The following is a 27,828-nucleotide window of genomic DNA, read 5'->3' on the forward strand; positions in this document are numbered from 1 at the left end:
CCTTCCTCTCAAACACCACCTATATTATTACGTAAACACATTTGAAATTAGAGCAATGAGTAGAAAGATTCGTGCAGGGCATAGTGTGCTATACCCCCGAGCAACTTGGGGCTGTTTGAGGATCTGATGATGGGTCCACATAACCTGCTAAACTTGCTGCAACTGCTCCATTTTTATTATATGAAATTGTCCCCTTTAAAGTGGTTGTAAGCCTTATGCCCCGTACACACGATCGGATTTTCCAACAACAAATGTTGGATGTGAGCTTGTTGGCAGAAAAGTCAGACCGTGTGTATGCTCCATCGAACATTTGTTGTCGGACTTTCCGTCAACTTTCCGACTTTCCACCAACAAATGTTGGCTAGCAGGTTCTCAAATTTTCCGCCAACAAATGTTTGTTGTCGGACTTTCCGATCCTGTGTACACAAGTCTGTCGAAAAAAAGTCCACACATGCTCAGAATCACGTACGAGCTGGAGATATAACTAGCGTTCGTAACAAGAGATATCATGTACATCTTGTACGTCACTACATTCATAATTGTTGGCCAACATTTGTGTGACCGTGTGTATGCAAGACATGTTGGAGCCAACAACCTTCGAACAAAAATCCACGGTTTTGTTGTTGGAAAGTCTGATCATGTGTACGGGGCATTAGACCTGAATATGAACAAAGCCTATCCCATTATAGTGTGTATTTGTTTCAATTAAAAGCACTAAGCCTAGGTTCACACTGACTTCTACCTCCTTCCTCTGCTATCAGCATACGTCACTTCTGGCAAGGTTTCCTGACACCAAGAGAAAAAAGGTGACAAGGAAAAGAGCTCCAGCAGATTGACAGCCTCAGCTCTGTTCCTGTGTGCTTTGTGAAGAGGGGCGGGGGGGGGGGGGTCTTCTCTTCCCTCCAATCAGTTCTCAAAGCTCTCCTTACTGAGCTCTGCATTGTGTAACTTTAGCTACCTGCCCTCTTTTTTCTGAACTCTCAGACAAACATATAAATTTAGCACTTTGAACAGATGTAGAGAATGTAGAGAAGAGAAGACTGCAGATAGACGGATCCAACTGATGTAGGAGGATTTGTTTATTCTCTGTGTATCACCTGAGGATGGTCACTTCACTGAGTATATGGAAGGGTTTACATCCACTTTAAATGAGGAGGCATCTGACATAAGAACCCCGATGTGCTGTAGTTCAGTTGCCACTTAAAGTAGGCTTTCCCTTCGCTGTATGGCCACCCTTCGAAGTTACCATTTACAAATACCTGTTTGTGAATAAAGTGAAATTATAGATTTAAAATAATTATAAGAGATGAATTATTTAAAAAAAAAAAAAGACTCTTCGGCCTCAGGTGATAAGCAGGGACAATTAGACAGAGAAAGCACTGAAACCCAATAGCTAAACATTCCAGCAGTTTGGATCAATAAAACTTTTAGACTGAGTAAACTTTGCTTTCCATTGTTAGCTCTGTGCTGTAAAGTAAACATTATCTAATAAGCTGAACTCCGTCCATGTAGCAATATTTTATACTGAGATACCTAGCACAGGTGTATGTTCGGCCACCCGTTCAATCATGTGACCCAAACTGGCGCATTTCACACCATGTACAGAAGAACTCAATAAAGAGAGCCCGGAGCTGACAGCCAAAGGCGATAAGTGCAGGGCGGACATGACGGGGTTAACAGTAGAAGCAGAGGAAAGGATTAGGGAAGGACTAGGGTGCCGAGGGGGCGGGGTTAAGAAAGAGTCTTTATAGTCTCCTGGTGCATGCTGGGAGCTTAACAGAAGACGGAGGAGAAAGTTCAGCATGGACACAGTGGAGAGGCTTCTGCTGCAGCTGAGGGAGCAGGCGGCGGTCCGGGGTGAGGACTGGCTGGTGGATTCCTTGGGGGCTTTAGTGGCACGGCCGGAGCCTGTGACTGATGGGGGGACCGGGGCGAGCACACGGGCGCGGCGTTCCCGGCCGCCGGAGCGGTTTTCGCCCGAACGACAGGGGGGGGGGGCGGCGGACTGGCGGTACGATCGGCGGCACCCCCTGGGACTGGATTGACTGCAGGCAGTTTGGGTCTCCCAGGACAGGGCTCTACACGGCCTGGATCTGCCACGCGGGGGAGGCCTAGGGGGGTGGGGATGGAACGCTGCACTGCTAGGAGAACAGCTTCAGTGAGCGCTGGCCCCGCCCCCAGAACGGAGCAGAGAGCAAGAGTCACGAGGGGGAGAGCTGATGTCCCCAGGCCTGCTTACTTGTCGGCAAGGGACTGTGCTTTGGAGCCCCTTCTCAGCGCAGGCCACCCCCCATTGGAGGAGCAGCGAGCAGCCAGCAAGCAAGGGAGTGCGGTGGTTCCCGGGCCTGCGGTGGTGACGGCAGGGGATCGCTTTGGGGGGGCATTTCAGAGCGCTGGCCCCGCCCCCGGAGCGGAGCTGAGCAGTGGGGGGGCTGGGGGGGGACATTGGATGTCTGCTATCCCCGGGCCTGCCACAGCCGCGGCAGGGGATCGCCGCAGTCTGGGACGGAGGCTGCCCAGGGTCATGGGGAGCGTGGAGGAAGACTGCGGGACTGTGGGGGCGTACGCCGGTCGGGGCAAGGCCAAGCGGAAGTCGGAGGCCGGTCACGCGGAGCGCAGGAGGGTGCGGATGGCGGACAGCGTGGCGGCAGCCGGAAGAGAGCGATCTGGCGGGTCCTCATCATCAGAGGAGGTGGAGCGCGATCTGGGAGCCAGGGAAGAATCGGATGCGGTGGACGATGCGGCCCTTCCTGGCATCGGGAGGAAGTCCGGAGTGAGCGGGCGATCGGCTGATGGGACGTCTCCTGTGCAGCCCGGTAAGTCACCTGCTTCTTTACCAGGATTGGGTACGTCAGGTAATTGGCAGCAGGGGGACTGTGGGGGGGGCTTAGCCGGGGTTTGGGGTCCGGGGGGGCGGGGGTTTCTAAGGACTTGCAAGGTTTTTTGGTGGGTTTAAAAGAACTGGTGTGTCAGTTTGAGCGGGGGGTTACGGCGCCTGTGGGGCCGGGGGCGGCATGGGTCCCCACGGGGGGCGGTATGGCGGAGGCGAGCGTGGCTGCGGCCCGGCCTGTTCCGGGACCTGGGGTTGGGGGGCCGGTTGTGGGCACTGGGGGGAGTGACGGGAGTGTGGTTCCGGCAGGCGAACAGGGGGCGGCGGCTGCTGAAAAGGGGGTGAGGCAGGACATTACTAGGCTGGCAGATGCGGCGAGGTGTGAGGTCTACGTTTGTTACGAGGGACCGTTAGGGGCTCATCTGAAGCAGGAAGTCCGGGAAAAGCTGTGGAAGGGTGAGTATGTGGAGATCTTCTCGTTGTTGCCGCTGGAGAAGTTCAACTTGGATAGGGTGAAGCCTGACGATTCCAAGAAGGAGGATGAGGAAAAGCGGAGGTATCGATTAATTCCGAGGACGTTTGCGAATTGGTTACAGGCTTTTGCCATTATGGCCAGTGTCATAGGGGAAAAACACTCCGAGCATTGTTCGGCTTTGTTTTGTTACCAGGATTCGATTGGGGAGGCTTACCGGGTGTACGGCGGAACTGCGTGGTTGCGCTATGACGAACAGTTCAGGCAGCGGAGAGCGGTGAGGCCGGACCTGCGCTGGGACCACAAGGACATCAGCTTGTGGATGCGTTTGATGACGACGGCGAGGGCCCCGGGGCAGTTTTTTCAGGGGGGGGCCGGTGGACCGTCAGCCCCAGGACAACCGGCCGGAAGTAAAAAAGGGGTGTGTTGGCAGTACAACTCTGGTGCCTGTAAGTTCGGCAATGGTTGCCGGTTCAAGCACGAGTGTTCAGGCTGCGGCGGAACTCACCCTGCTTCCAAATGCTTTAAGCAAGGGAAGGGCCGACCGGGGGATGTTGGCAACAAGAGGGAGGACTCCGGTGATGGTGGCAAGGATGCGGCCGTTTCTCGGTAGGTATCCGGACAGGAGGGCAGCGAAGCTTCTAGAGGATGGGTTCACGGATGGCTTTAGAATTCCTTGCGCGTTGACGGTGATTCCACCGTTGGCGCCCAATTTGAAGTCGGCCCTGCAACATCCGGAGGTGGTTTCTGAAAAACTGCGGAAGGAGGTTGCGTTGGGTAGGATGTGTGGCCCTTTCCCGGTGCCTCCTTTGGAGGACTTGGTGGTCTCTCCGTTGGGTGTGGTGCCCAAAAAGGAGCCCCTCAAGTTTAGGCTTATTCACCACCTTTCCTTCCCGAAGGGCGGGTCGGTGAATGATGGGATCGATCAAGAAGTTTGCTCCGTGTCATACACGTCGTTTGACGCGGCGGTGAATTGGGTGCGCAGATATGGAAGGGGGGCCTTGCTGGCCAAAGCGGACGTGGAATCGGCCTTTCGTTTGTTGCCGGTGCATCCTGATAGTTTTCGTTTGTTGGGGTGTCATTGGGAGGATGGTTTCTATGTAGACCAGTGCTTACCGATGGGCTGTTCGATCTCCTGTGCGGTGTTTGAACAGTTTAGCTCGTTCGTTGAATGGGTGGTGCGGGATGTGTCGGGGGTGAATTCGATCATTCACTACCTTGACGATTTTCTGTGCATTGGGCCTCCAGCTTCCAAGGTTTGCGCGATATTGCTGGCGACGCTGCAGCATATTGCGGCCATATTTGGCATTCCTTTGGCACCGGACAAAACTGAGGGACCTCGCACGGTCATCGTGTTTTTGGGAATTGTCTTGGATTCCGAGGCCATGGAGTGCCGGTTGCCTGAGGACAAGTTGGCGGATTTGCGGCAGGAGATAACGGAGTTGTTGGGGGTTCGGAAGGTTCAGCTGCGCAAATTGCAATCGGTCCTCGGCAAACTCAATTTTGCCTGTCGGATTTTACCAATGGGGCGGGTTTTCAACCGCAGGTTGGCGGCCAGCACGGCGGGTGTCGCGTCCCCTACGCATTTTGTGCGATTAGTAAAATCGCATAAGGCTGACTTGCAGGTCTGGCGAACATTTTTGGAGTCGTTCAATGGGCGGGCGATGTGGATGTCGGGGCCGGTCAGCAACTTTGACCTGGAATTGTTCACCGATGCGGCTGGGGCTTTTGGGTTTGGGGCGTTTTTTCAGGGCAGATGGAGCGCGGGTCCTTGGCCGCAATCGTGGGTGGCGGCAGGGTTCACGTCGAATCTGGTGCTGCTGGAATTGTTTCCAGTGGTTCTGGCAGTGGAGCTGTGGGGTGCCTCCTTCAGGGATCTGAAGGTGCGTTTTCATGGGGATAACATGGGGGTTGTGCAGGTCATTAATCGAAATACGGCCTCTTCCCCCCCTGTCATTCGGTTGCTGCGTCACCTGGTGTTGCGGTGCCTGCAGTTGAATGTGTTCATTCACGCGGTGCATCTTCCGGGCGTGGAGAACGTGGTGGCGGATGCGCTGTCCAGGTTCCAGTGGGAGCGGTTTCGGGAGTTGGTACCGGGGGCAGAAGAGTTCGGGACTCCCTGCCCGCTGTGGTTGTGGGATTTAGCTTTTGATACGACTGTTAAGCAAGATGCAGTTTGAGGGGGTGGGGCTGGGTGGTCCCCTGACAGGACTCGTGGTTCGGTAGTCGGCTGGTTGTAAGGGTTGTTCGGAGGGGTCCCCTGGGGCTTGCAGCCCACCCGGGGGGGGGGGGGTACAGGTGGCTGGTTTGGGTGCATTAGGGGGCGTTGTGTCCACCTCATGGAGATTGGTGCTCAGTTGGTTAGCTTTGGGTTCTATTTCCGAAGCATAATAAAAAAAAAAAAAAAAAAAAAAAAAAAAAAAAAAAAAGAGGGGTTTGCGGCAGGTTGACAGGAGAAGGGGTTGGTTGGAAGGTGTTGGTTTCATTTTATGCTGTTACTGTACGGTGGTGTTCATGGCTGTTTGTTTTTTTATGTTTTTTCTTTCCTTTTCTTTTCCTGTTTTCTTCTGTTTCAGGTACGGCAAAAGGATTGGTCTGGATAATGGGCCATTCCTATGTGTGCTGGGGGGCACGACGGGGTGACGCTAGGAGGGGTGGCAGACGTTTAGGTTTTGCAAAAAGTGAGGTCTGTATCAAGTGGTTTGGTTTCCCAGGAATGTTATGGGGCAGGTTGGTGGGGGAGGTTCATCGTTTTGCACAGAGAGACAGGCCCCCGGATGTGCTGGTGATCCATGCGGGTGGTAATGACCTGGGCTGCAAGACTATGATTGACCTTACGCGGGATATTCAGTTTGACGTGTGGCGTCTCAGCATGGATTTTCCAAACATGGTCATAGTTTGGTCGGACATGGTGGCCCGCACCACGTGGCGGATGGCCAGGTCCGTTGAGGGGGTGAATAGAGCCAGGAGGAAGGTTAATAGGGCGGTCAGTAACTTCATGGTTCGGAATGGGGGGTTGGCCGTTAGACACTGGGAACTCGAGTTTGAGACTTGGAGATACTTGAGAAAGGATGGCGTTCACTTGAATGACGTGGGCATTGACCTGTGGACTCTTGGGATCCAGGATGGTATTGAGCGAGCACTTCGGGTGTGGAGGGGCATGCAGCAGTAAGTGGGTTACTTCCGCATGCTGTGGCGGGTTTTTTGGTCTGTGCAGGCGAAGGAGATATGGCAAAATGGTTCAGGAACTATCGCTGAATGGGATCCTGATGGTGGTTTCCGGATAACTGAGGTTAGAAGGAAAGGGTTATGGGGGCACTGCGGACAGCGTTTGTCTTTGAGCCTGCTTGTCGGCTTGAGGCCTATTATTACGCTTGGAGAGGGACCGCAGTGTCAAGTTGGTCATGGGTTCAAATGTTTTTGGTGATAATTGCCTGCACAGACCAATGCCATGCAGTGGTTGCTATTCAGAAGTTATATTGGGATATTGTTTGTTATTGTTATAATTTTATATTATTGAGAGTACATATTTTTCATACAGAGTTGTTCATATTGGAATTTAACCGTTTATTTGGTTTACAAATAATAAAGTAGGCTGCTACGGCCTTTTCTTACTCCAACCAGTGTGGTCTCAAGTTAATGGGGTATAGGTAAGGTTGGGGTTATGGAAGCAGTCTATCTGGTATACCACAGTCAAGAGAGCCCGGAGCTGACAGCCAAAGGCGATAAGTGCAGGGCGGACATGACGGGGTTAACAGTAGAAGCAGAGGAAAGGATTAGGGAAGGACTAGGGTGCCGAGGGGGCGGGGTTAAGAAAGAGTCTTTATAGTCTCCTGGTGCATGCTGGGAGCTTAACAGAAGACGGAGGAGAAAGTTCCCACCCACCCTCCCAACTGTTAGAGGTTGTTGGTTTTGTGCTTGCTTGTACGGGGGTTGTTGGCCTTTTTCTTATGACAGGTTTCTGGACGGTGGATGTCGTGGCAGGCTGGCGGGTTTTTTGGTCTGTGCAGGCGAAGGAGATATGGCAAAATGGTTCAGGAACTATCGCTGAATGGGATCCTGATGGTGGTTTCCGGATAACTGAGGTTAGAAGGAAAGGGTTATGGGGGCACTGCGGACAGCGTTTGTCTTTGAGCCTGCTTGTCGGCTTGAGGCCTATTATTACGCTTGGAGAGGGACCGCAGTGTCAAGTTGGTCATGGGTTCAAATGTTTTTGGTGATAATTGCCTGCACAGACCAATGCCATGCAGTGGTTGCTATTCAGAAGTTATATTGGGATATTGTTTGTTATTGTTATAATTTTATATTATTGAGAGTACATATTTTTCATACAGAGTTGTTCATATTGGAATTTAACCGTTTATTTGGTTTACAAATAATAAAGTAGGCTGCTACGGCCTTTTCTTACTCCAACCAGTGTGGTCTCAAGTTAATGGGGTATAGGTAAGGTTGGGGTTATGGAAGCAGTCTATCTGGTATACCACAGTCAAGCCTAACCGAGATTTACAATATCTATGGAGAATATACGGTATGTGGGAGTAGACACTAAAAGCCATACACGAGGTTAACAGCAAACAGCACTTTTTTAGTGGATAGGATAGCAACTCCCTGTTATAAAGTAATGAAGGTTTAAAGAAAATATTTAAAAAATTTAATAAATATAAATATCTCTGTAAAAATTCAAACTTATCCTATCTTTCCAGCTTCAGTAAGAAACGTGGCATTCACTTTCATTCACAATGCAGGGGTTAGGAATAAGTAACACAAAGGTCAGTAGTATGTAACACAAAAGTCTGAGGTCAGTAGTATGTAACACAAAAGTCTGAGGTCAGTAGTATGTAACATAAAGCTCAGAAGTCAGTAGTATGTAACACAAAGCTCAGAGGTCAGTAGTTTGTAACACATAGCTCAGAGGTCAGTAGCATGTAACACAAAGCTCAGAGGTCAGTAGTATGTAACACAAAGCTCAGAGGTCAGTAGTTTGTAACACAAAGCTCAGAGGTCAGTAGTTTGTAACACAAAGCTCAGAGGTCAGTAGTTTGTAACACAAAAGTCAGAGGTCAGTAGTATGTAATGCAGGGTGCAGGGGCCAGGAGCAAGTAATGCAGCAAAATTCAGGGGTCAGGAGAGTAATGCAGAGTTTAGGCGAAAGTTATGGAGAGTTTGGAGGTCAAGAGTATGTAATGCAGAGTTTTGGGGTCAGTTGTAAATAAGGCAGAATTCAGTAAGTAATGCAGAGTTCAGAGGTGAGGATTTGGCAATGTAAAGTACAGGGGTCAGGATTAAGTAAGGCAGAAGTCAGGGGTCTATAGAAAGTATTGCTGAATTCTAAAATAAGTAATGCAGATTTCAGGGATAAAGATTAGGTAATGCAGAGTTCAGGGGTCAGGATTAATTCATGCAGAGTTCAGGGGCCAGGATTAGGTAAAGCAGAGTTCAGAAGTCAGGATTAAGCTATTCAGAGTTCAGGAGTCAGGATTAAGCTATTCAGAGTTCAGGAGTCAGGATTAAGCTATTCAGAGTTCAGGAGTCAGGATTAAGCTATTCAGAGTTCAGGAGTCAGGATTAAGCTATTCAGAGTTCAGGGGTCAGGTAAGCTATTCAGAGTTCGGGAGTCAGGATTAAGCAATGCAGCATTCATGGGCCAAAATGTAGTGATGAAGAGTACAGTGGTCAGGGTTAGTTAATGCAGAGATCATAGGCAGATTTGGGGTCAGTAATATGTACTGCAAAATTTGGCATCAGGATTAAGTAATGCAGAGTTCAGGGTTCAGAATTAAGTAATGCAGAGATCATGGGTCAAGATAAAGTTAATGCAGGGTTCAGGGATCAGGATATGGTAATGCAGAGTTCATAGCTCTGTAGTAAGTAATGCAGATTTCAGGGGGCAGTAGTATGTACCGCAGAGTTCAGATGCCAGGAGTAGGTAATAAAAAGTTTAGTCATCGTAAGTAAGTAATGCACAGTTCTCGGTTCAGGATCTGGTAAAGCAGAATTCGGGGGTCGGAATTAAGTAATGAAGAGATCATGGGTCAATATTAGATAATGCAGAGTAGGGGGTCAGGAGTAAGTAATGCAGAGTGCAGGGGTGGGATTAGGTAATACAGCGTTCATAGGTCAGTGGTAATTAATGCAGATTTCAGAAGTCAATAGTATTTTCACAGGTCAGAATTAGATAATGAGGAATTCTTGGGTCAGTAGTAATTAAAGGGATTGTAAAGTGAATTTTTTTTTTTAAATAACAAACATGTTATACTTACCTCCACTGTGCAGCTCGTTTTGCACAGAGTGGCCCCGAACCTGCTCTTCTGGGGTCCCTCGGCGGCTGTCTCAGCTTCCTCCCGCAGGTGCTTCTTACGTTCATGCGAGCTCCCTCGCATGGTGAGAAGCATCTGCGGGCGCGCTCCCGTGATACAGCCGTTTGCTGTATCACATGGCCCCGCCCCCGGCGCTCCGCGTTAGTGGATGTGATTGACAGCAGCGCGAGCCAATGGCTGCGCTGCTTTCCATCCATCCACTCCAGCCAATCAGCGGCCAGGCTGAACGGTGGAAAGGACGTCGGGGGACGAGCGCGGGACTTTCGAGGGGTGAGGTAAGTAAAACAGGGGGGCTGGGGGTGCAGGCACTGTCAGATGTTTTTTCACCTTAATGCATAGAATGCATTAAGGTGAAAAAACATTTACCTTTACAACCCCTTTAATACAGAGTTTATGGGTCAGTAGTTAGTAATGCAGATTTTGAGAGTCTATAATATGTACCACAGAGTTCAGGGGTCAGGATTAATTAATGCAGAGTTCACAGGTCAGAATTAAGTAACGCACAGTTTGGGGTCAGAATTAAGTAAAGCACAGAGTTCAGGGGTCAGGAGTAGGTAATGCAGAGTTCAGGGTCAGGATTAAGTAACGGACAGGGTTTGGGGTCAGAGTTATGTAAAACAGAGAGCTCAGGGGTGAGGATTAAGTAATGTAGTGTTCAGTGGTCAGAATCAAGTGACGCACAAAGTTTGATGTCAGAATTATGTAAAGCAGGAAGTTCAGGGATCAGTAGATAACGCAGAGTACAGGGGTCAGGAGTAAGTAATGCAGAGTTCAGGAGTAGGTAATGCAGAGTTCAGAGGTCAGGAGTAAGTAATGCAGAGTTCAGGAGTAGGTAATGCAGAGTTCAGAGGCCAGGAGTAAGTAACGCACAGAGTTTGAGGTCAGAATTATGTAAAGCAGAGAGTTCAGGGGTCAGGAGTAAGTAATGCAGAGTTCGGAGGTCAGGAGTAAGCAATACAAAGTTCACAGGTCAGAATTAAGTAACGTACAGAGTTTGGGGTCAGAATTAGGTATTTCAATGTTCAGGGGTCAGGAATAGGTAATCCAGAGTTAATGGAGAGTAAGTAGTGCAGAGTTCAGGCGTCGAAGAATTCTATACATGCTGTCAGTCATGTCAGTGTGTAACATGATGGCTGGTAATTGGAACGCAAGGCAAGAAGGGCCGCCATAGTAAGCAAAGACCATCATGTTCACCTTGGTACCTAGGAAACGGGGACAAATGGTAACCTTATTCTCATGTCCCCACCACAGTCGAACACTATTATTATTATAAATTGATATAACCTTGACTTATACCGCAGTGCTGTACAGAGAACACTAAGCCAATCCCATTAGTCTCTGCACCAGTGGAGCTTCTCCACCAGGTGGTGCTGTTCTGCAGGGTGCTGTTGGCTCACTCTGCTGTGATCTCAGCCGAGAGAAGCAGCAACCCTGGGACCTCTCATACAGGCTTTCCCCAGGCAAGCATGGACCATGTTGGGGAAGATGAAGGTGGAGGCTCTTCAGAGGCACTGAAGCCTACTCCATGTGCTCAAGCTGCAATGGATCCTGGGCCTGTCCCTATGCAAGAGGAATCCTTACCAGTCTCCTAGGATAGAGTGATGAACAGACTTTGCCGCATTTCTAAAGAGGAACAGATAAAGGAATCTGGATGTGTGGTGGGTCGGTGTCAATGAGGTTGAGTGTTGTGACAATGTGGTCCAGCATTTGCCCTCCTCTGCCTTTATTGGTAGAGATAGGATTAGTCTTCTACCCTGGTCAACCTAAGATGTGCCATAACTGTGGAGTCAAGGGACCGCTCTCCTCTAACTGTCCAGAACAGAAGTGTTCTTTGTGTCAGGAACTGGGGCATCTGGCGAGGGACTGTAACATAATTAAATGTAACCTATGTGATAAGGTTGGTCACCCTTATAGCCGGTGTCCTGAGGCTTTGCACAATAAGCCAGAGCTAGCGGAGGAATTCTTCCCTCAGGATAGAGAAGAGTCTGGGTTGGTGGAGGTTGTACCAGGGGATCTTAGTGTCTCATCAGAATCTGTGTCTGTGAGGCCCTCTGTGGTGTCAGTGTCCCCAAAGTCTGTGGTCTCCCAGTCAGTGTCAGAAAGTATGGTTGTCAAGTCTATTGTTTCTCCTAGTGTAGTGAAGGCAGTGGAGGGTGCTGGACCAGCATGTATGGTGGTGCAAACCCCTCTTTCTCAGGGTGGCAGAAGTGCAGCTGGAGGTCGGCAGACACCGAAGGGATGGATTGGATGATGGTGGAGGGGAAGGTGGAAAGGGAATGAGAGTGGCTGGTGCAGAATGCAAGGTGAATGATGTGGACGTCGGGGTGAATGATGTGGGGGGAGGGGTTAACGGGGGCTTTGGAATCGCATCATGATGGCAATTAAATCTCAATAGGTTTCTTAGCCTGGATTGTGGTTAAGTTGAGGTTCGGGGTTTGTAGTCTCTTTTTTGTTGTCATTAAATTATGTTTCTTTCTATGTTATCTTGTCAGGAAACGGTTTTCTATACTTTCTGATGTAAGCACGCTTGTTTTTGTTTAGTTGTTATTTTTGTGTAAATATGTTTTTATCAATAAGCTGTATGTTTGTATGATTTTTTAATAAAAAATAAAAGAATTTACACTCTAATGTCCCCTCACAGTCAAACATTATTATTTTTTCACATTTTTAGAGCTCTGACATACTGTATACTGCAGCGATGTACAGAGAACACTGAGCCAGTCACATCAGTCCCTGAACCTGAGGAGCTTACACTCCAATGTCCCCCCACAGGTAAGTTTTGCATTTGCACAAAAAAGTTTTCGTGAGCTCCAGGACTTCAGGGTGCTAACCATTTCTGGTGGCCATAGACATGGCCCACCTTCTTCCTTGATTCAAAGCCTAGGTGAGAAGCAGGTCACTTCCGGGTCGTAGCACACAGTCGGGACCGGTGACAGATAAGGACTTTCACATTTCCACAATGCCCCACTGTCTTCTGCTCAGGACTGGTTGTTGCAACATCTTGTACAAAAAAAAAAGAAATCCTTGAAGAGTGATACAGAAGGACGTTAACCCTGAAAGATCTCCGCTTCCCATGTCGTTATTCCTGTTTACTTCAATGAATCATTTTTTCGGACAGCTGCCCATTCACTACAATGTTTCAAAGACTAGAACACGATTCAAGGACTGGAAGGCGTTTGGAAATGTCCCTTTTTTCAAAAAATGAGTCATTACAGGAAAAATTACACAATTTTGTAACTTGTTAGGCCTCATTTACAAGCCTGATTAGGGACGCAGAATCAGCATAAAGAAGTGGCCAGGAAGCCTATACAGATCAAAGATAGGATGGCCGGTGCTGCAGCTGTCCATGGTTGTTTACAGGTAACTGCACATTACACAGTTACATGTGAATAGAGACAGGTGAGCGGCAGCGGGCTGTACATAGATTCCAGACGTCATCTCAGCACCCAATCTCAGTACTCCTCTCCACAGCCCTCAGCCCTGGTGGGCTGCTCTTGGGAAGCCTTAAACTGGTTGTAAATACTTACATTTACCCCGTGAAGGAACTATTCTCAGGTTATACGGAGAGATTAAACAAATCCTCCTACATAAGTTGTACCTGTTGATCTGCAGTCTTCTCTTCTCTGCATCCATTCAAAATGTTGAATTATAAAGCTTGTCTAAGAGTTCACAAAAAAGGGGGCGGAGAGTTGACGTAACACTCTGCCCAGCAAGGAGAGAGCCGATTGGAGGGAAGGACACACCACCCCATTCACACAGCACACAGGAACAGAGCTTAGGCTGTCAATCAGCTGGAGGTCCCTCCTCTGTCGCCACTTTTCTCTTGGTGTCAGGGAAACTCTTGTAAGCCCTTGTACACATGGTCGGACATTCCGATGGAAAATGTCCGATCGGACCGTGTTGCCGGATAATCCGACCGTGTGTGGGCTCCATCGAACTGTTTCTGTCGGAATATCCAACCAACAAAGTTTTAGAGCTGGGCTATAACATTTTCTGACAACATGATCCGATCGGACTTTGTCCGATCGTTTGTAGAGAATTCCGATCGGACAAAGTGCCAAGCACGCTCAGATCAAATTCCTAGACCAAAGCTATTGGCTACTAGCCTGAACGTAGTTCCGTTGTAACGAAATCACGTCATCACGTTACGAACGTTCGGATTTTCCAACAACTTTGTCCGACCGTGTGTATGCAACACCAGTTTCGGACAAAATCCGTTGGACAAAATCCGACGGATTTTGTTGTCGGAATGTCCGAGTGTGTGTACAAGGGCTAAGAAGTAAAACATGCTGATAGCAGAGGAAGGAAGCAGCAGACAGAAATTGCACTTAGTGCTCTGGATAGAGACAAGTACGCTTTATAGAGGGATATGCTTTGTACATATTTCATGTCTGAGGTCTACAACCACTTAAAAAAAAAATCGCAAATAATGTCTGAGGGTTCAGTCACATCAGATGCGCTGGGGTGCGTTTGTGAGCGCATTGCCAAAGCATGGCAACCAAAAAAAAAATAGTTACCTATGCATGCAGTTTACTTTTACCCATCACTAAAAAAAAAGTACAGCATACACTGCTTTTTTAGCACAGCACAATGCAACATGTTCAGATGCATACAAACGCGCAAAAACACAATGCGCTGCAAGGCAAACCAAGGCAAACAAGGCAAAAAAAAAAAAACTGTAACACAAGTGAAATGCAACGCAACACGTTACAACACCAAAAAAAAAAAACACAACACACATGCATTGTGGTGCGAATGAGCCTTAAAAAGGACCGCAAATGCACCGCAAGGGCAACAAAAACGCACTGCAAAAGTTCCACAAATGAATTACAAATCTCTGTAAATGCATGTGCAGAACTGAACACCAAACATGGGAATTGTGATATAAATGAGCCCTGGGGGAAGCTTTACACTTGTGGTTGCAGGATGGTAAAACCACACAGTTGAGCCATGTTTTTAGCACCCCCAACCACTCTCCCTTCATCATCGCAGCCACGGCTGGAATTATACCCCCTGTCTCATTGGGCAAACACTACCGCCTGTCGAAATTGACCCACTCAAGTGAACAGGGCCACGCTGCAACAGTCCCACAACCACGTGCTATGCATGCAGTTGTTGTCAGTATTGCGACATTCAGGGCATTAAAACAGGCGATGAGAAGGCAAATTATTTTATTTATCTTTTTTTTACAGATGCTTATATAGCGCCAGTTGGGGCTGCTCATGCAGGGCGCAGGGGCACCACTCTCTTAATCTATGCGCCCAGCCCCCAATCTACATGCAGGGTGCCTGATGCATGGATTCCAATGTTTGTTTCTCCATTTGAAGCACATGATTAGAGGCTGAGGCTGGCTGCAAAGATGATTGGTGTGACCATTCCATAGATTGGTAGCCATAGAATGTGTCACCTAACCATAGAATGAAAGTTATAGAGCCATAAACTGTGACCTCTAGCCATAGATTAGTAGCCATAGCTATAGACCGTGTGATCTACCCATAGATTTGGTAGCCATAGCCCATGTGACCTATCCATAGATTGGAAGCCATAGAATGTGTCACCTAGCCACAGATTGGTAGCCATAGACTGTTTCCCCTAGCCATAGATTAGCAGCCATAGTTTGGTAGCCATAGTCTGCGTGATCTACCCATAGATTGATAGCCATAGTCCATTTGACCTATCCATAGATTGGCAATAGAATGTGTCACCTAGCCATAGACTGCATAGCCTTACCATAGATTGGAAGCCACAGATTGTGGCCTAGGCAAAGAATGGAAGACATAGACTGTGTGACCTAGCTATAGATTGGTAGTCATAGACTGTGCAACCCAGCTATAGATTGGTAGTCATAGACAGTGTGACCTAGCAATAGAATGGAAGCCATAGACTGTGTGACCTAGCCATAGAATAATAGTCATAGACTGTGTGACCTAGCCATAGATTGGTAGCTATAGACAATATGATCTAGCCATAGATTGGTAGCCACAAACCCTGTGACCCAACAACAAATTGGTAGCTATAGACTGTGTGACCCAATCACAGATTGGTAGCCACAGACTGTGTGACCTAGTCATAAATTAGAAGCCACAGAGCTTGTGACCCGACCATAGATTGGTAGCCATAGACCTTGTGACAAAACCATAGACTGCTGCTAGCCTTAGACGGTGTCACCTAGTCTGTATAGAAGACATGGATCTGTTCAACAGCACTTTTTATTTGGAGCAGGAAAGAGGTCCTTTTTTTTCCTCTAGAAACTAACTCTAGAAACAAGATCATCTCTCAACTGGCTCTCTCTTCGCTGAGTCTCACTCCTTCTGTTGCAATCCCCACAATATCATATCAAAACCAGAGTGGGGATAATTCACCCTCATAATGTACATAGAAGGCAACCAGTGGACATAGACACCAGAAGAATTCTCACAATCCACCCGGTATCTACACAGAACAGTGTAAGTTATTTTTAAGCCACAAATGTTTTCTCTCCAAGGTGAAAAAGTATTTTCATTAAGATAGAATTGAAAGTTGCGACAATCGTGTTTAAGAACACAAGCAACTTTCAAAGGTTTATGATTTGTGTTAATAATTATTTTCAGTCCATCCTTACCCAGCAGAAATTGCCCTGCAAGGCGTACTTGGTAGAAAAATATTGATCTAGCGCAGCCTCCTCAACTTTTGGAACCCTTAAAATGATTTTCAAGTCTCAGGGAACCCCATGCAAAAACCAATTCATCGAGGGTCAGTGGGAAGAAAGCATCCTCCTACTGACAGCTAAAAAGATCACTGGTGTCATGTACCTGGCTCTGCCAAGTAGTGTTGGCTCCAAAACAATGTAGACACCATCAGATGTGGAGCCAAACAGCCAACACTCAAGTAAACCCTTGCAATCTCTAGCAGAACCCTAGGCTTCAATAGAGCCCTGGTGGGGAAAGTTTTCTCTAGACCCATAATAGACTTCTGCCCCCACTAAAACTTCCCAGTAGAAGACCCTTCTTACCTGAAAGCGCCAACAAGGATGGGAGGTGCAGTTGTACACTCCAGTGGAATCAGGGGAACTGCTTAAATAAGCCCTCACAAACCCCTGGAGGAACCCTGGGGTTTAATGGAACCCTGATTGAGAAAGACTGCTTTAGACCCATAATAGTCTTCTGCCGCCACTACCATCCTCCCCCCTCCCCGTAGAAGACCCTTCTTACCTGAAAGCACCAACAAGGACGGGAAGTCTCAGCAGTTATACACCCCATTGGATTTAGTGGTACAGCCCAAGTAAGCCCTTGCAACCTCTGGAGGAATACTAGGGTTCAACAGAACCCTGGTAGAGAATGGTTGCTTTAGACCCATAATAGACTTCTGCCACCACTGCCATCCTCCCACCTCCCGTAGAAGACCCTTCTTACCTGAAAGGGCCAACAAGGACGGAAAGTCTCGGCAGTTGTACACTCCGGTGGAATCGGTGGCACAGCTCATCCACAGATTCTCAAACAACGTGGAGGTGGTGATCACGTTTCCATCCACTGAAGACACCCTCCAGTTGGCGTTGAAGAGTGTGATGCCCAACATAATGGAGCCTATGACACCGAAAAAGAATCCTGTTGTCTCAACGACCATTGACATTTTCAAAGGTGGTTGGAAGAGCAGCACACGACTCAAACTTTTCTTACTTCTTCCGTTCTACAAAACTTTTTTTTTCCTGTATGTTTTTGTCCTGGTTTCTGTCAAATCTTCACTGTTGGTAACCAATTTGTCCTTACTTTAGATTTTTCCCACTGTATTTCCAGGTTTGTTTTGCAAACCTCTACTGAGAGGTTATCTAATACGGTTAACTGTCACCTTTCTGACAATGACCCCTGTACTGTAATTCTGAACCTACTGTCTACCGTCACGGTATCGTCTCCACTAGCTTTTCAAAACTTGATGGCTGTTTTTCTCTTGGTCTTTTGATGACCACAGAATGGGTGGTCTGCTGATCTGTACAGGTTCATTAAGTGGCTCAGAAGTCCCAGCGCTCGAATGCCTTTATGATCTTCTGCTGGTAACTTTGGAGTAAGTGTGCTAGTATTTTTGGAGCCTGTGTGCAACTGCTGGCATCCAGGTAGACAGAGAGATGTGTGTTGTGTTTGCCCTGCTGCACTGTCTGGTATACAGGGAACAGTGAAGGTGTGGAGGCATTTCCCTCCTCCCTCTCCTCCTCACCCTGCAGAGATCTGCCTACACACCTTATAGCCAGGGATAGGTGATACACAATGTACAGTGATAGGATGTATCTGTGTGCAGGCTCTTATGTAAAGTTCACAGCTACAACTATATCTCATAAAGGCACACTAAACACTTTACAAGTGGGGGTACAGGGGGCACCACTGTTTTCTAGGGACAGTCCCAGGTTTTTTTCCTGAAGTTTTGTTGTTCCAATCTAACCAGATGTATAATAAAACCCATCCCTTTGCAGGTGTATTTTGTCATATATGTCATAAAAAACTATATAAACCCCATCCAAAGCTTTTTTTTGTTTCTGTTTTAGGCAAAAAAGCTTAAGGAAAAAAAAAAAGTGAATACGAGTGAGTACTGTATATATAAAAGGAAAAAATAAATGGTAAACTGACAGATAATAATCTCTTTTTATACTCTGCAAAACGTACCAAATAAAGTGTTGGCAACAGTCAGGTTATCATTTTGCTTGCTTCTTAAAAAAAGATAGTAATCCGCATGCATCAAATACCTTCATATAAGATAGCAGAGGAAAAAAAATTACATACACACACACACATTTTATATATATATATATATATATACACACATACACATATATATATATATATATATATATATATATATATATATATATATATATATATATATATATATTTATATATATATATATTTAGATAGATAGATAGATAGATATAGATATCGATATCTATGTATCCATATATGTATATGTATATATGTATTATAGTATAATATATATATATATATTTTATATTATTATATATTATATTTATTTATATGTATGTATATATGTTACAAGCCATGAAGCTACAATAAAACACAAGAAACTGCGTGCATCAAATATCTTCACATAGCATATCAGACAAAAAATAAAGTTGGAGCTGCAGTCAGGTTATCATATTTCTTGCTTTTTAAAAGACAGAAGACCACATGCATCAAATACCTTCACATAGGATACCTAACAAAAAAATGTCAAATAAAAAAAATATATAAAAATAATAACAAAAAAAAAAAGCAAATGATAAAAGACTGACAGAGGATCTATCCTTTTTTAAACTATGCAAAACATACCAAATAAAGTTTTGGCTCCAGTGAGCCTAGGTTTACACTGCTGCGGGATTGAATCATGCGAGTTCAGCTGAACTCACACAATTTTATACCCACAAGTCAGTCCCAACCTCGGGGGGTGATTTAAGAGACATCTGTGAGGCCGCGTACACACGGGCGGACTGTTCGCCCAACTTTGTTCGTCAAACAGTTTCGGCAAACAGTCCGCTCAAAATTAGCATGGACGGACATGGCCACACACGGCACTTTTTGAGCGGACTGTTTCAGCGAACTGTTTGCCAAACAGTTCGCTCAACTTTTGAAATGAACGGACTCGCCCACGTAAGGCGGAGGCAAGTCCGCCCATTTCGAGCGCGTGTACAGGTAGGCGGGGCCCGCGAAGGAGACGTCGCGGGCTCCGCCGCCTGGAATGGACTTAAAGGGGAACCCCAACGCCGAAAAAAATCGGCGTGGGGGTCCCCCCAAGTCCACAACAGACCCTTGTCCGAGCACGCTACCCGGCCGGCCAGGAAAGGGGGGCGAGCGAGCGCGCCCCCCCTCCTGAGCCGTACCAGGCCGCGTGCCCTCAACATGGGGGGTGCCTTGGGGAAGGGGGGGCCGCGCGGCCCCCCACCCCAAAGCACCTTGTCCCCATGTTGATGAGGACAAGGGCCTCTTCCCGACAACTCTGGCCGTTGGTTGTCGGGGTCTGCGGGCGGGGGGCTTATCGGAATCCGGGAGCCCCCTTTAAGAAGGGGGCCCCCGGATACCGGCCCCCCACCCTATGTGAATGAGTATGGGGTACAATGTACCCCTACCCATTCACCTGTAAAATAAAAGTACCCAAAAAAAAAAACACAACACACGAGAAAAAATATTTTATTGCACAGCTCCGGGGGTCTTCCGTCTTCGGGGGTCTTCTCGCCGGACTCCTCCGCTATCTTCGTGTAGCTCTTTTGCTAGCGGAGGAGTCCGGCTTTCTTCCTCCCCGCCGCCGGCCTCTTCTCCGGACTTCGGGGGTCTTGTCCCCCTCTTCGGTTCTTCTGCCGGGCCACCGCGCCTTCTTGTAGCTCTTTTGCAGGCGGTGGCCCGGTCTTCTGTCGCCGCTGCCTTCCGTTCTTCTGTCGCCGCCTTCGGTTCTTCTGCCGGGCCACCGCGCCTTCTTGTAGCTCTTTTACAGGCGGTGGCCCGGTCTTCTGTCGCCGCTGTCGCTGTCGCCGTCACCGCCTTCCGTTCTTGTTCTTCTTCTTGTTCTTCTTCTTCTTCTCCAGGAGATGTTGACACGACGCTCTCTCCGGCCGGAATGCCAGAGCCGCCCTGCGCTGCCACTTATATAGTGACAATGGGGCGGTGTCACATGGTATATGTCACATGGGTTGGTCACATGGGTTGATGTCACATGGGGACTATGACATCGTAAGGGGGCGGGGTCACCATGTGACCAACCCATGTGACATATAACATGTGACACCGCCCCATTGTCACTATATAAGTGACCGCACAGCGCGGCTCTGGCATTCCGGCCGGAGAGAGCGACGTGTCAACATCTCCTGGAGAAGAAGAAGAAGAACAAGAAGAACAAGAACGGAAGGTGGCGGCGACAGCGGCGACAGAAGACCGGGCCACCGCCTGTAAAAGAGCTACAAGAAGGCGCGGTGGCCCGGCAGAAGAACCGAAGGCGGCGACAGAAGAACGGAAGGCAGCGGCGACAGAAGACCGGGCCACCGCCTGCAAAAGAGCTACAAGAAGGCGCGGTGGCCCGGCAGAAGAACCGAAGAGGGGGACAAGACCCCCGAAGTCCGGAGAAGAGGCCGGCGGCGGGGAGGAAGAAAGCCGGACTCCTCCGCTAGCAAAAGAGCTACACGAAGATAGCGGAGGAGTCCGGCGAGAAGACCCCCGAAGACGGAAGACCCCCGGAGCTGTGCAATAAAATATTTTTTCTCGTGTGTTGTGTTTTTTTTTTTGGGTACTTTTATTTTACAGGTGAATGGGTAGGGGTACATTGTACCCCATACTCATTCACATAGGGTGGGGGGCCGGTATCCGGGGGCCCCCTTCTTAAAGGGGGCTCCCGGATTCCGATAAGCCCCCCGCCCGCAGACCCCGACAACCAACGGCCAGGGTTGTCGGGAAGAGGCCCTTGTCCTCATCAACATGGGGACAAGGTGCTTTGGGGTGGGGGGGTCGCGCGGCCCCCCCTTCCCCAAGGCACCCCCCATGTTGAGGGCACGCGGCCTGGTACGGCTCAGGAGGGGGGGCGCGCTCGCTCGCCCCCCTTTCCTGGCCGGCCGGGTAGCGTGCTCGGACAAGGGTCTGTTGTGGACTTGGGGGGACCCCCACGCCGATTTTTTTCGGCGTTGGGGTTCCCCTTTAAGTCCATTCCAGGCGGCGGAGCCCGCGACGTCTCCGTCGCGGGCCCCGCCTACCTTCACACGCGCTCGAAATGGGCGGACTTTCCTCCGAGCGGGAACAGTTTGCTCATTTCGAAAGTGGCCTACACACGGGCGGACTGTTCGCTCAAACAAGGTTTCAGCGGACAGTTTTTCGGAATTTCCGAAAGACTTTGTCCGTCCAACTGTCCGCTGAAACTGTCCGCTGAAAGCCCACACACGAGCGGACTGTCCGCCCAAACACTGTTCAGCGGACAAGGTTGGGCGAACAGTCCGCCCGTGTGTACGCGGCCTGAGGCTTCCTGCACAGATGTCTATTGAAATCACCCCCCGAAGGTAATACAGAAACTTCTTTTGGGAATCGGTGTGGCGCCGCAAAAGCTGCCATCGCACGATTGAGACGGTGCTATTACCGGCAATAGCTGCCGATTTGGCGTGCGATTTTACATGTCAAATTGCATGCTAATTTACATCAATGTGAACCTGGGCTTAGGTTATCATTTTTCTTGAAACTGAAAAGAAAACTTGAACATTTTAAATGGTTACAAAAAAAAAAAAAAACAGAAAGCGGTGTGGATCAAATATCTTCATATATTATATCAGACAAAAATGTATATATATATATATATATATATATATATATATATATATATGTGTGTATCTGGCAACCCGGCAGATTTTAAAGAAATTGCCTGCACGCTGACCTTTTTATCCCAGAAAAGGTGATCCTCATGAGCTAATCTCCCACACATGGTGGAGAATGCGGGCAGTTTCTAAAGATGCAGGAAATGTTAAAGGTCCCGCTACAGGCCAATGCAGCTATGCAGGAAACCAACCTCCAAGTCACAGAGGCCTCCGTAGCACAACAGGCAGCCTAGCAGGAGATGAACCGGCAAGTCGCAGAGGCTGCTGCAGCACAATAAACGGCCCAGCAGGAAATGAACCGGCAGTTTGCAGAGGCTCTGGTGGAATTGAAAAAGGGGGCCGCACCTCCTGTGCCACTGCAACCAAAATTTGTATGTGCCTCGTACCACCTACAGAAGATGACAGCTTCCGATGATGTCAAGGCATACCTTGCGACTTTTGAGAGAGTCGCTGTTCGCAAAGGATGGCCAAAAGAACAGTGGGAGGGTCTGTTGGCCCCATTTATGACAGGAGAACCTCAAAAGGCCTACTTTGATCTGGATAAGGCAAAGGACTATGAGACTCTGAAGACAGAGATCCTTGCAAGCTTGGGTGTCACCAAGACAGTCTGGGCCCAGCACGTGCATCAGTGGACCTACTCCAGCAACAAGCCACCCTGTTCTCAAATGTTCGACCTGGTCCAGGAAGTGGTGCAGCCAGAGAATAATTGATTGTCCGCTCTGCCTCTTACACCTTGCTGGGGTACACATCTCCTACCTAATAAATGCAGTGGATACACCTTAAGTTGTTCATTATACTTTCTGTGGACATTTATCTTTTTCATCATATCACGTTTTTTTCATGCAATCAATTTTTTTTTTTTTGTGTATATATCAATCCATATTCCTACCCTTATGCATGCTTCTATGTAGACATCATGTTTCATGGTAGCTCTGTTTCTATTCAGTTCTCAAATCAAATTTAATTTTAATTAAATTATATTAAATTTACATTTATTTTCATATTTTGATATGTACACTTGTCCATTCAGACAAGGTTTGTTTCAATGCACACATTACAAGTTTACAAATGTTACAAATTCATGTAGCACTACCCCAGAAGGAGCTGCTGGTTAGATTTGGGCTTACCGTTACCTTCTATTCTACTCGCTTCACGTCTAGGGGTGTCCCGTGGTAGATGGCCCAGTAACTTGAGAGACTGACAACAGATCCACTTGAATGGATTTTATTTGCAAAAATGTAGACAATGTCTCTTAAATTGGGATCAGAGGGTTGGAAAGGAAGTTCACGTACTCTTAGTATCAAAGTCAATATTGAAGAACTTGCTTACTTTGACTGCATCCAGAGAATAGCCATTCGCAACTGGATGTTCACTCAAGTTGGACAGTCCTTCTTTCATAAGGCCTAGCAGCCAACAAGGTGCTTAACTCAGGAACAAGTCTCTGCCACAGACGTTGTTGTAGAACGTACAAGATATGTCTCTGCCACAGATGTTGTTGTAGAACACGTAGGAAAACTAAACTTGAAGAACACTCGTAGGATACCTGGATCTTTCAGCCAGCTTGGCGATATCCACGAGACCGGATTCTCTTGGGTATTTCAGCCCTTCCCGGCTCTTACTAAGAAACCAACCCGTACGTGGTCTTCTTCTGAAGAGTCCTCCCCTGGAATGCTTGAAGTCACTGGGCCTCTCCCAAACCGGAGACGGCACCCAACCACCTCAGAATCCTCCTTTAGTTTCCTTGCCTCAGGCTAGTCAGCCTTGAGACATCAAGATCGGGTGGATCCGCACCCCAGGCCATAGCCTTCCTGGGGGCTGGTCAGGAGGACCAGGACCATGAAGTCAGTACATCCTTCTAGACCGGAACCCCTAACCACGTGACATCAGCATCTTAACCACTTGCCGACCGCCGCACGACGATATACGTCGACAGAATGGCACGGGCAGGCATATGGGCGTATATATACGTCCCTGCCTTCCCGTGGATGGGGGGCCCGATAGGGCCCCCCCCTGGTGCCTGCGGCAGTCGGTATCTGTTCAGGAGCGATCCGGGATGAGGGGGCGGCCATTCATTCATGGCCACCCCCTCGCGATCGCTCCAGACGAATGGAAATGCTGTGTGACATCACTTTCTCTCCTGTAATGTAAACACAGGCAGAGGAAGTGATGTAATCTCTCCTCCGTGTCGGTATTTTTCGTTCCGGCACCAAGGAGAGAGGAACTGTGAGTTTCACCTAACACTACACTAACAGTAGAACATGCCAGGCACACTTTTCACCCCCCTTCACCCCCCGATCACCCCCCCAATCACCCCTGCACCCCCAGTCACAGTGACACCAATTGCATTTTTTTTTTTTTTGCATTGGTGTCATTTGTGACTGTAATAACTGTTAGGGCAGTTAGGGTTAGCCCCCTTTAGCTCTAGGGTACCCCCCTAACCCCCCCAATAAAGGTTTAACCCCGTGATCACCCCCCGTCGCCAGTGTCACTAATAAGCGATCATTTTTCTGATCGCTGTAATAGTGTCACAGGTGACGCTAGTTAGGCAGGTAAGTATTTAGGTTCGCCGCAGCTTTTTATAGCATCAGGGACCCCCATATACTACCGCATAAAGCCCCCTGATTGCCCCCTAGTTAACCCTTTCACCAGTGATCACCATATAACTGTTACAAGTGACGCTGGTTGGTTAGTTATTTTTTTTTTGTTTCAGGGCACCCGCCATTTATTACCTAATAAAGGTTTAACCCCTGATCACCCGGCGGGTGATATAAGTTTGAGGGTCAGATAAGGTCTGCGTCGCCCCAGCGTCAGGTTAGTGCCAGTACCGCTAACACCCACGCGCAAAGCATACACCTCCCTTAGTAATATAGTATCTGATCAGATCTATATTAGCGTTGCCAGCATTTTAGGTTTCCCAAAAGGCATTGTTAGCGGGATCAGCCCAGATACCTGCTAGCACCTGCGTTTAGCCCCTCTGCCAAGCCCAGCCCAGCCCACCCAAGTGCAGTATCGATCGATCGATCAATCACTGTCACTTACAAAACACAACACACATAACTGCAGCGTTCGCAGAGTCAGGCCTGATCCCTGCGATCGCTAACAGTTTTTTTTGTAGCGTTTTGATACAGTCGCTGACAGCCTAGGTGCTTTTTTACCTGTGAGTCTCACTAGTGTACCCCTAAATTTAGGGGTGTCTACTTTCCAAAATGGGGTCAATTGGGGGGGGGGGGGGTTTGTGCCATCTTGGCATTTTATGGCCTTCAAAACTGTAATAGGTAGTGAGGAGTGAAGTAAAAAAGTTACGCCCTTAGAAAGCCTGAAGGCGGTGCTTGGTTTTCAGGGCTCCGTACGCGGCTAGGCTCCCAAAAAGTCCCACATATGTGGTATTCCCGTACTCAGGAGAAGCAGCAGAATTTATTTTGGGGTGTCATTTCACATATGCCCATGGCATGTGTGAGCAATATATCATTTAGTGACAACTTTGTGGAAAAAAAAAAAAAGTTTGTAATATCCCCGCAACTTGTGGCAAAATATAAAATATTCCATGGACTCAACATGCCTCTCAGCAAATAGCTTGGGGTGTCTACTTTCTAAAATGGGGTCATTTGTGGGTGTTTTGTGCCATCTTGGCATTTTATGGCCTTCAAAACTGTAATAGGTAGTGAGGAGTGAAGTCAAAAATTTACGCCCTTAGAAAGCCTGAAGGCGGTGCTTGGTTTTCGGGGCCCCGTACGCGGCTAGGCTCCCAAAAAGTCCCACATATGTGGTATCCCCGTACTCAGAAGAAGCAGCAGAATTTATTTTGGGGTGTCATTTCACATATGCCCATAGCATGTGTGAGCAATATATCATTTAGTGACAACTTTGGGGAAAAAAAAATAAAATAAATAAAAGTTTGTAATTTTCCCGCAACTTGTGACAAAATATAAAATATTCCATGGACTTAACATGCATCTCAGCAAATAGCTTTGGGTGTCTACTTTCTAAAATGGGGTCATTTGTGGGGGTTTTGTGCCATCTTGGCATTTTATGGCATTCAAAACTGTAATAGGTAGTGAGGAGTGAAGTCAAAAATTTACGCCCTTAGAAAGCCTGAAGACGGTGCTTGGTTTTCGGGGCCCCGTACGCGGCTAGGCTTCCAAAAAGTCGACCACCTGTGGTATCCCCGTACTCAGGAGAAGCAGCAGAATGTATTTTGGGGTACAATTCCACATATAACCATGGCATGTGTGAGCAATATATCATTTAGTGACAACTTTGTGTAAAAAAAAAAATAATTTTTTGTCATTATTCAATCGCTTGAGGCAAAAAAATTAAATATTCAATGGGCTCAACATGCCTCTTATCAATTTCCTTAGGGTGTCTACTTTCCAAAATGGGGTCATTTGGGGGGGAGGGTTTGTACTGCCCTGCCATTTTAGCACCTCAAGAAATGAGATAGGCAGTCATAAACTAAAAGCTGCGTAAATTCCAGAAAACGTACCTTAGTTTGTAGATGTGACAACTTTTGCGCAAACCAATAAATATACAATTATTGACTTTTTTTTTACCAAAGACATGTGGCTGAATACATTTTGGCCTAAATGTATGACTAAAATTGAGTTTATTGGATTTTTCTAATAACAAAAAGTAGAAATATCATTTTTTTTCAAAATTTGCGGTCTTTTTACGTTTATATCGCAAAAAATAAAAATCGCAGAGTCAGTCAAATACCTTTAAAAGAAAGCTCTATTTGTGGGAAAAAAAGGACGCAAATTTTGTTTGGGTACAACATTGCATGACCGCGCAATTTTCCAGTTAAAGCAGCGCAGTGCCAAATTGTAAAAAGACCTCTGGTCATTGACCAGCAAAATGGTCCGGTCTGAAAGTGGTTAAATACCCTCTCCCAGAAAGCACAACAAGAGCGCCACTCCCACTGGGCGGGCTCCGAGAGAGAGTAACTTAAGCACCTAACCAGACCATAGTTCCATACCTGCCAGAAGAGACAGTACCCCCTGTGGCCAGGCTGAACATCTCATAGTCCAGTCAGACTGATGCTGAAGTCCAAATTTAGACAATTGTGCCTAAACCAAACTGCAGTTTAGGCATAACCTTAACTTTGAAAAACGCATAGCGCGTGCTCTTCAGGAGCCGCCGCTACACAAATTTATGATAATTTAGTAATTGAGGCATACAATATTTGTGTGTTTTTTCTATTTTTGTTTCTTTGTCCACATAGCTTTTTCCCTTTATAACAATTTTATGTTGACACATTGTTGTTTGTGGTTTTCCACAATATTATTTAATTCTATACATTTAGCATTTTATTCAATAATTGTTTGCCTTTATCATATGTGTCCTTATTTCTTATTTCTGTCATTTATATAGAGTTTTCATAGGACCGGACAGGGACGTTAGATGTGATGTTTATTTATATATAGATTGTTTTCTTTCAGTCCCTCCCACATTCCCTTTTCCTTCTTTTGACTGGCTATGTGTCATTAGTCTCAGCATGTAGTTGCCAAAGTTCTGATTGACTTCATGTGATTCCATTGTTCTAACAAGGTGCACAGCTGAGAGTGATTTTTAGATGCTCCGCTGACGTCGTCCTCACCTGTGTTTTACACGAGGGGGGAGCCCTATTTAAGGGATGTCAGTGGAACATTTCAGGGTAATGAATAAGTGCAGCGTTGCTGTGTGAAACGTGTCTATCTGTACCTGTTTACCTGTCCTGTGGTGTTATTCATGTTACTGGTTTATAAAGAGCTTCATCACTACCTTGGTGTGCAGCTATCCATTCCTTTTATCCATAATGTATGGCTGACGAGCCGAGGCTATCACCCCTGGGAGGAGTCCATTCCCCAGCCTACCTGGTTCCATTACTCACCTGGAGCGGCATTTTCTTTTCCTATAGCCAGAGACCTTGAC

The 27,828-nt window shown here is 47.4% G+C and overlaps 1 protein-coding gene across 1 annotated transcript in view; it reads right to left on the reverse strand.

Annotated features, from left to right (window-relative positions):
• The window catches only part of LOC143961454 (claudin-15-like), a 119,100-nt gene extending 101,316 nt beyond the window's left edge, over nucleotides 1–17,784 (reverse strand). The window contains exon 1 of the mRNA XM_077470748.1: nucleotides 17,011–17,784. Within this exon, the coding sequence (XP_077326874.1) occupies nucleotides 17,011–17,227 (217 nt within the window). The 5' untranslated portion in view covers nucleotides 17,228–17,784. The remainder of the gene's footprint in view (nucleotides 1–17,010) is intronic.
• Nucleotides 17,785–27,828: the final 10,044 nt, after the last annotated feature.

This window comes from Lithobates pipiens, unplaced genomic scaffold (genome assembly GCF_037356315.1).
Source record: "Lithobates pipiens isolate NorthernLeopardFrog02 unplaced genomic scaffold, aLitPip1_a1.2 Scaffold_8, whole genome shotgun sequence".
Lineage (NCBI taxonomy): Eukaryota > Metazoa > Chordata > Amphibia > Anura > Ranidae > Lithobates > Lithobates pipiens.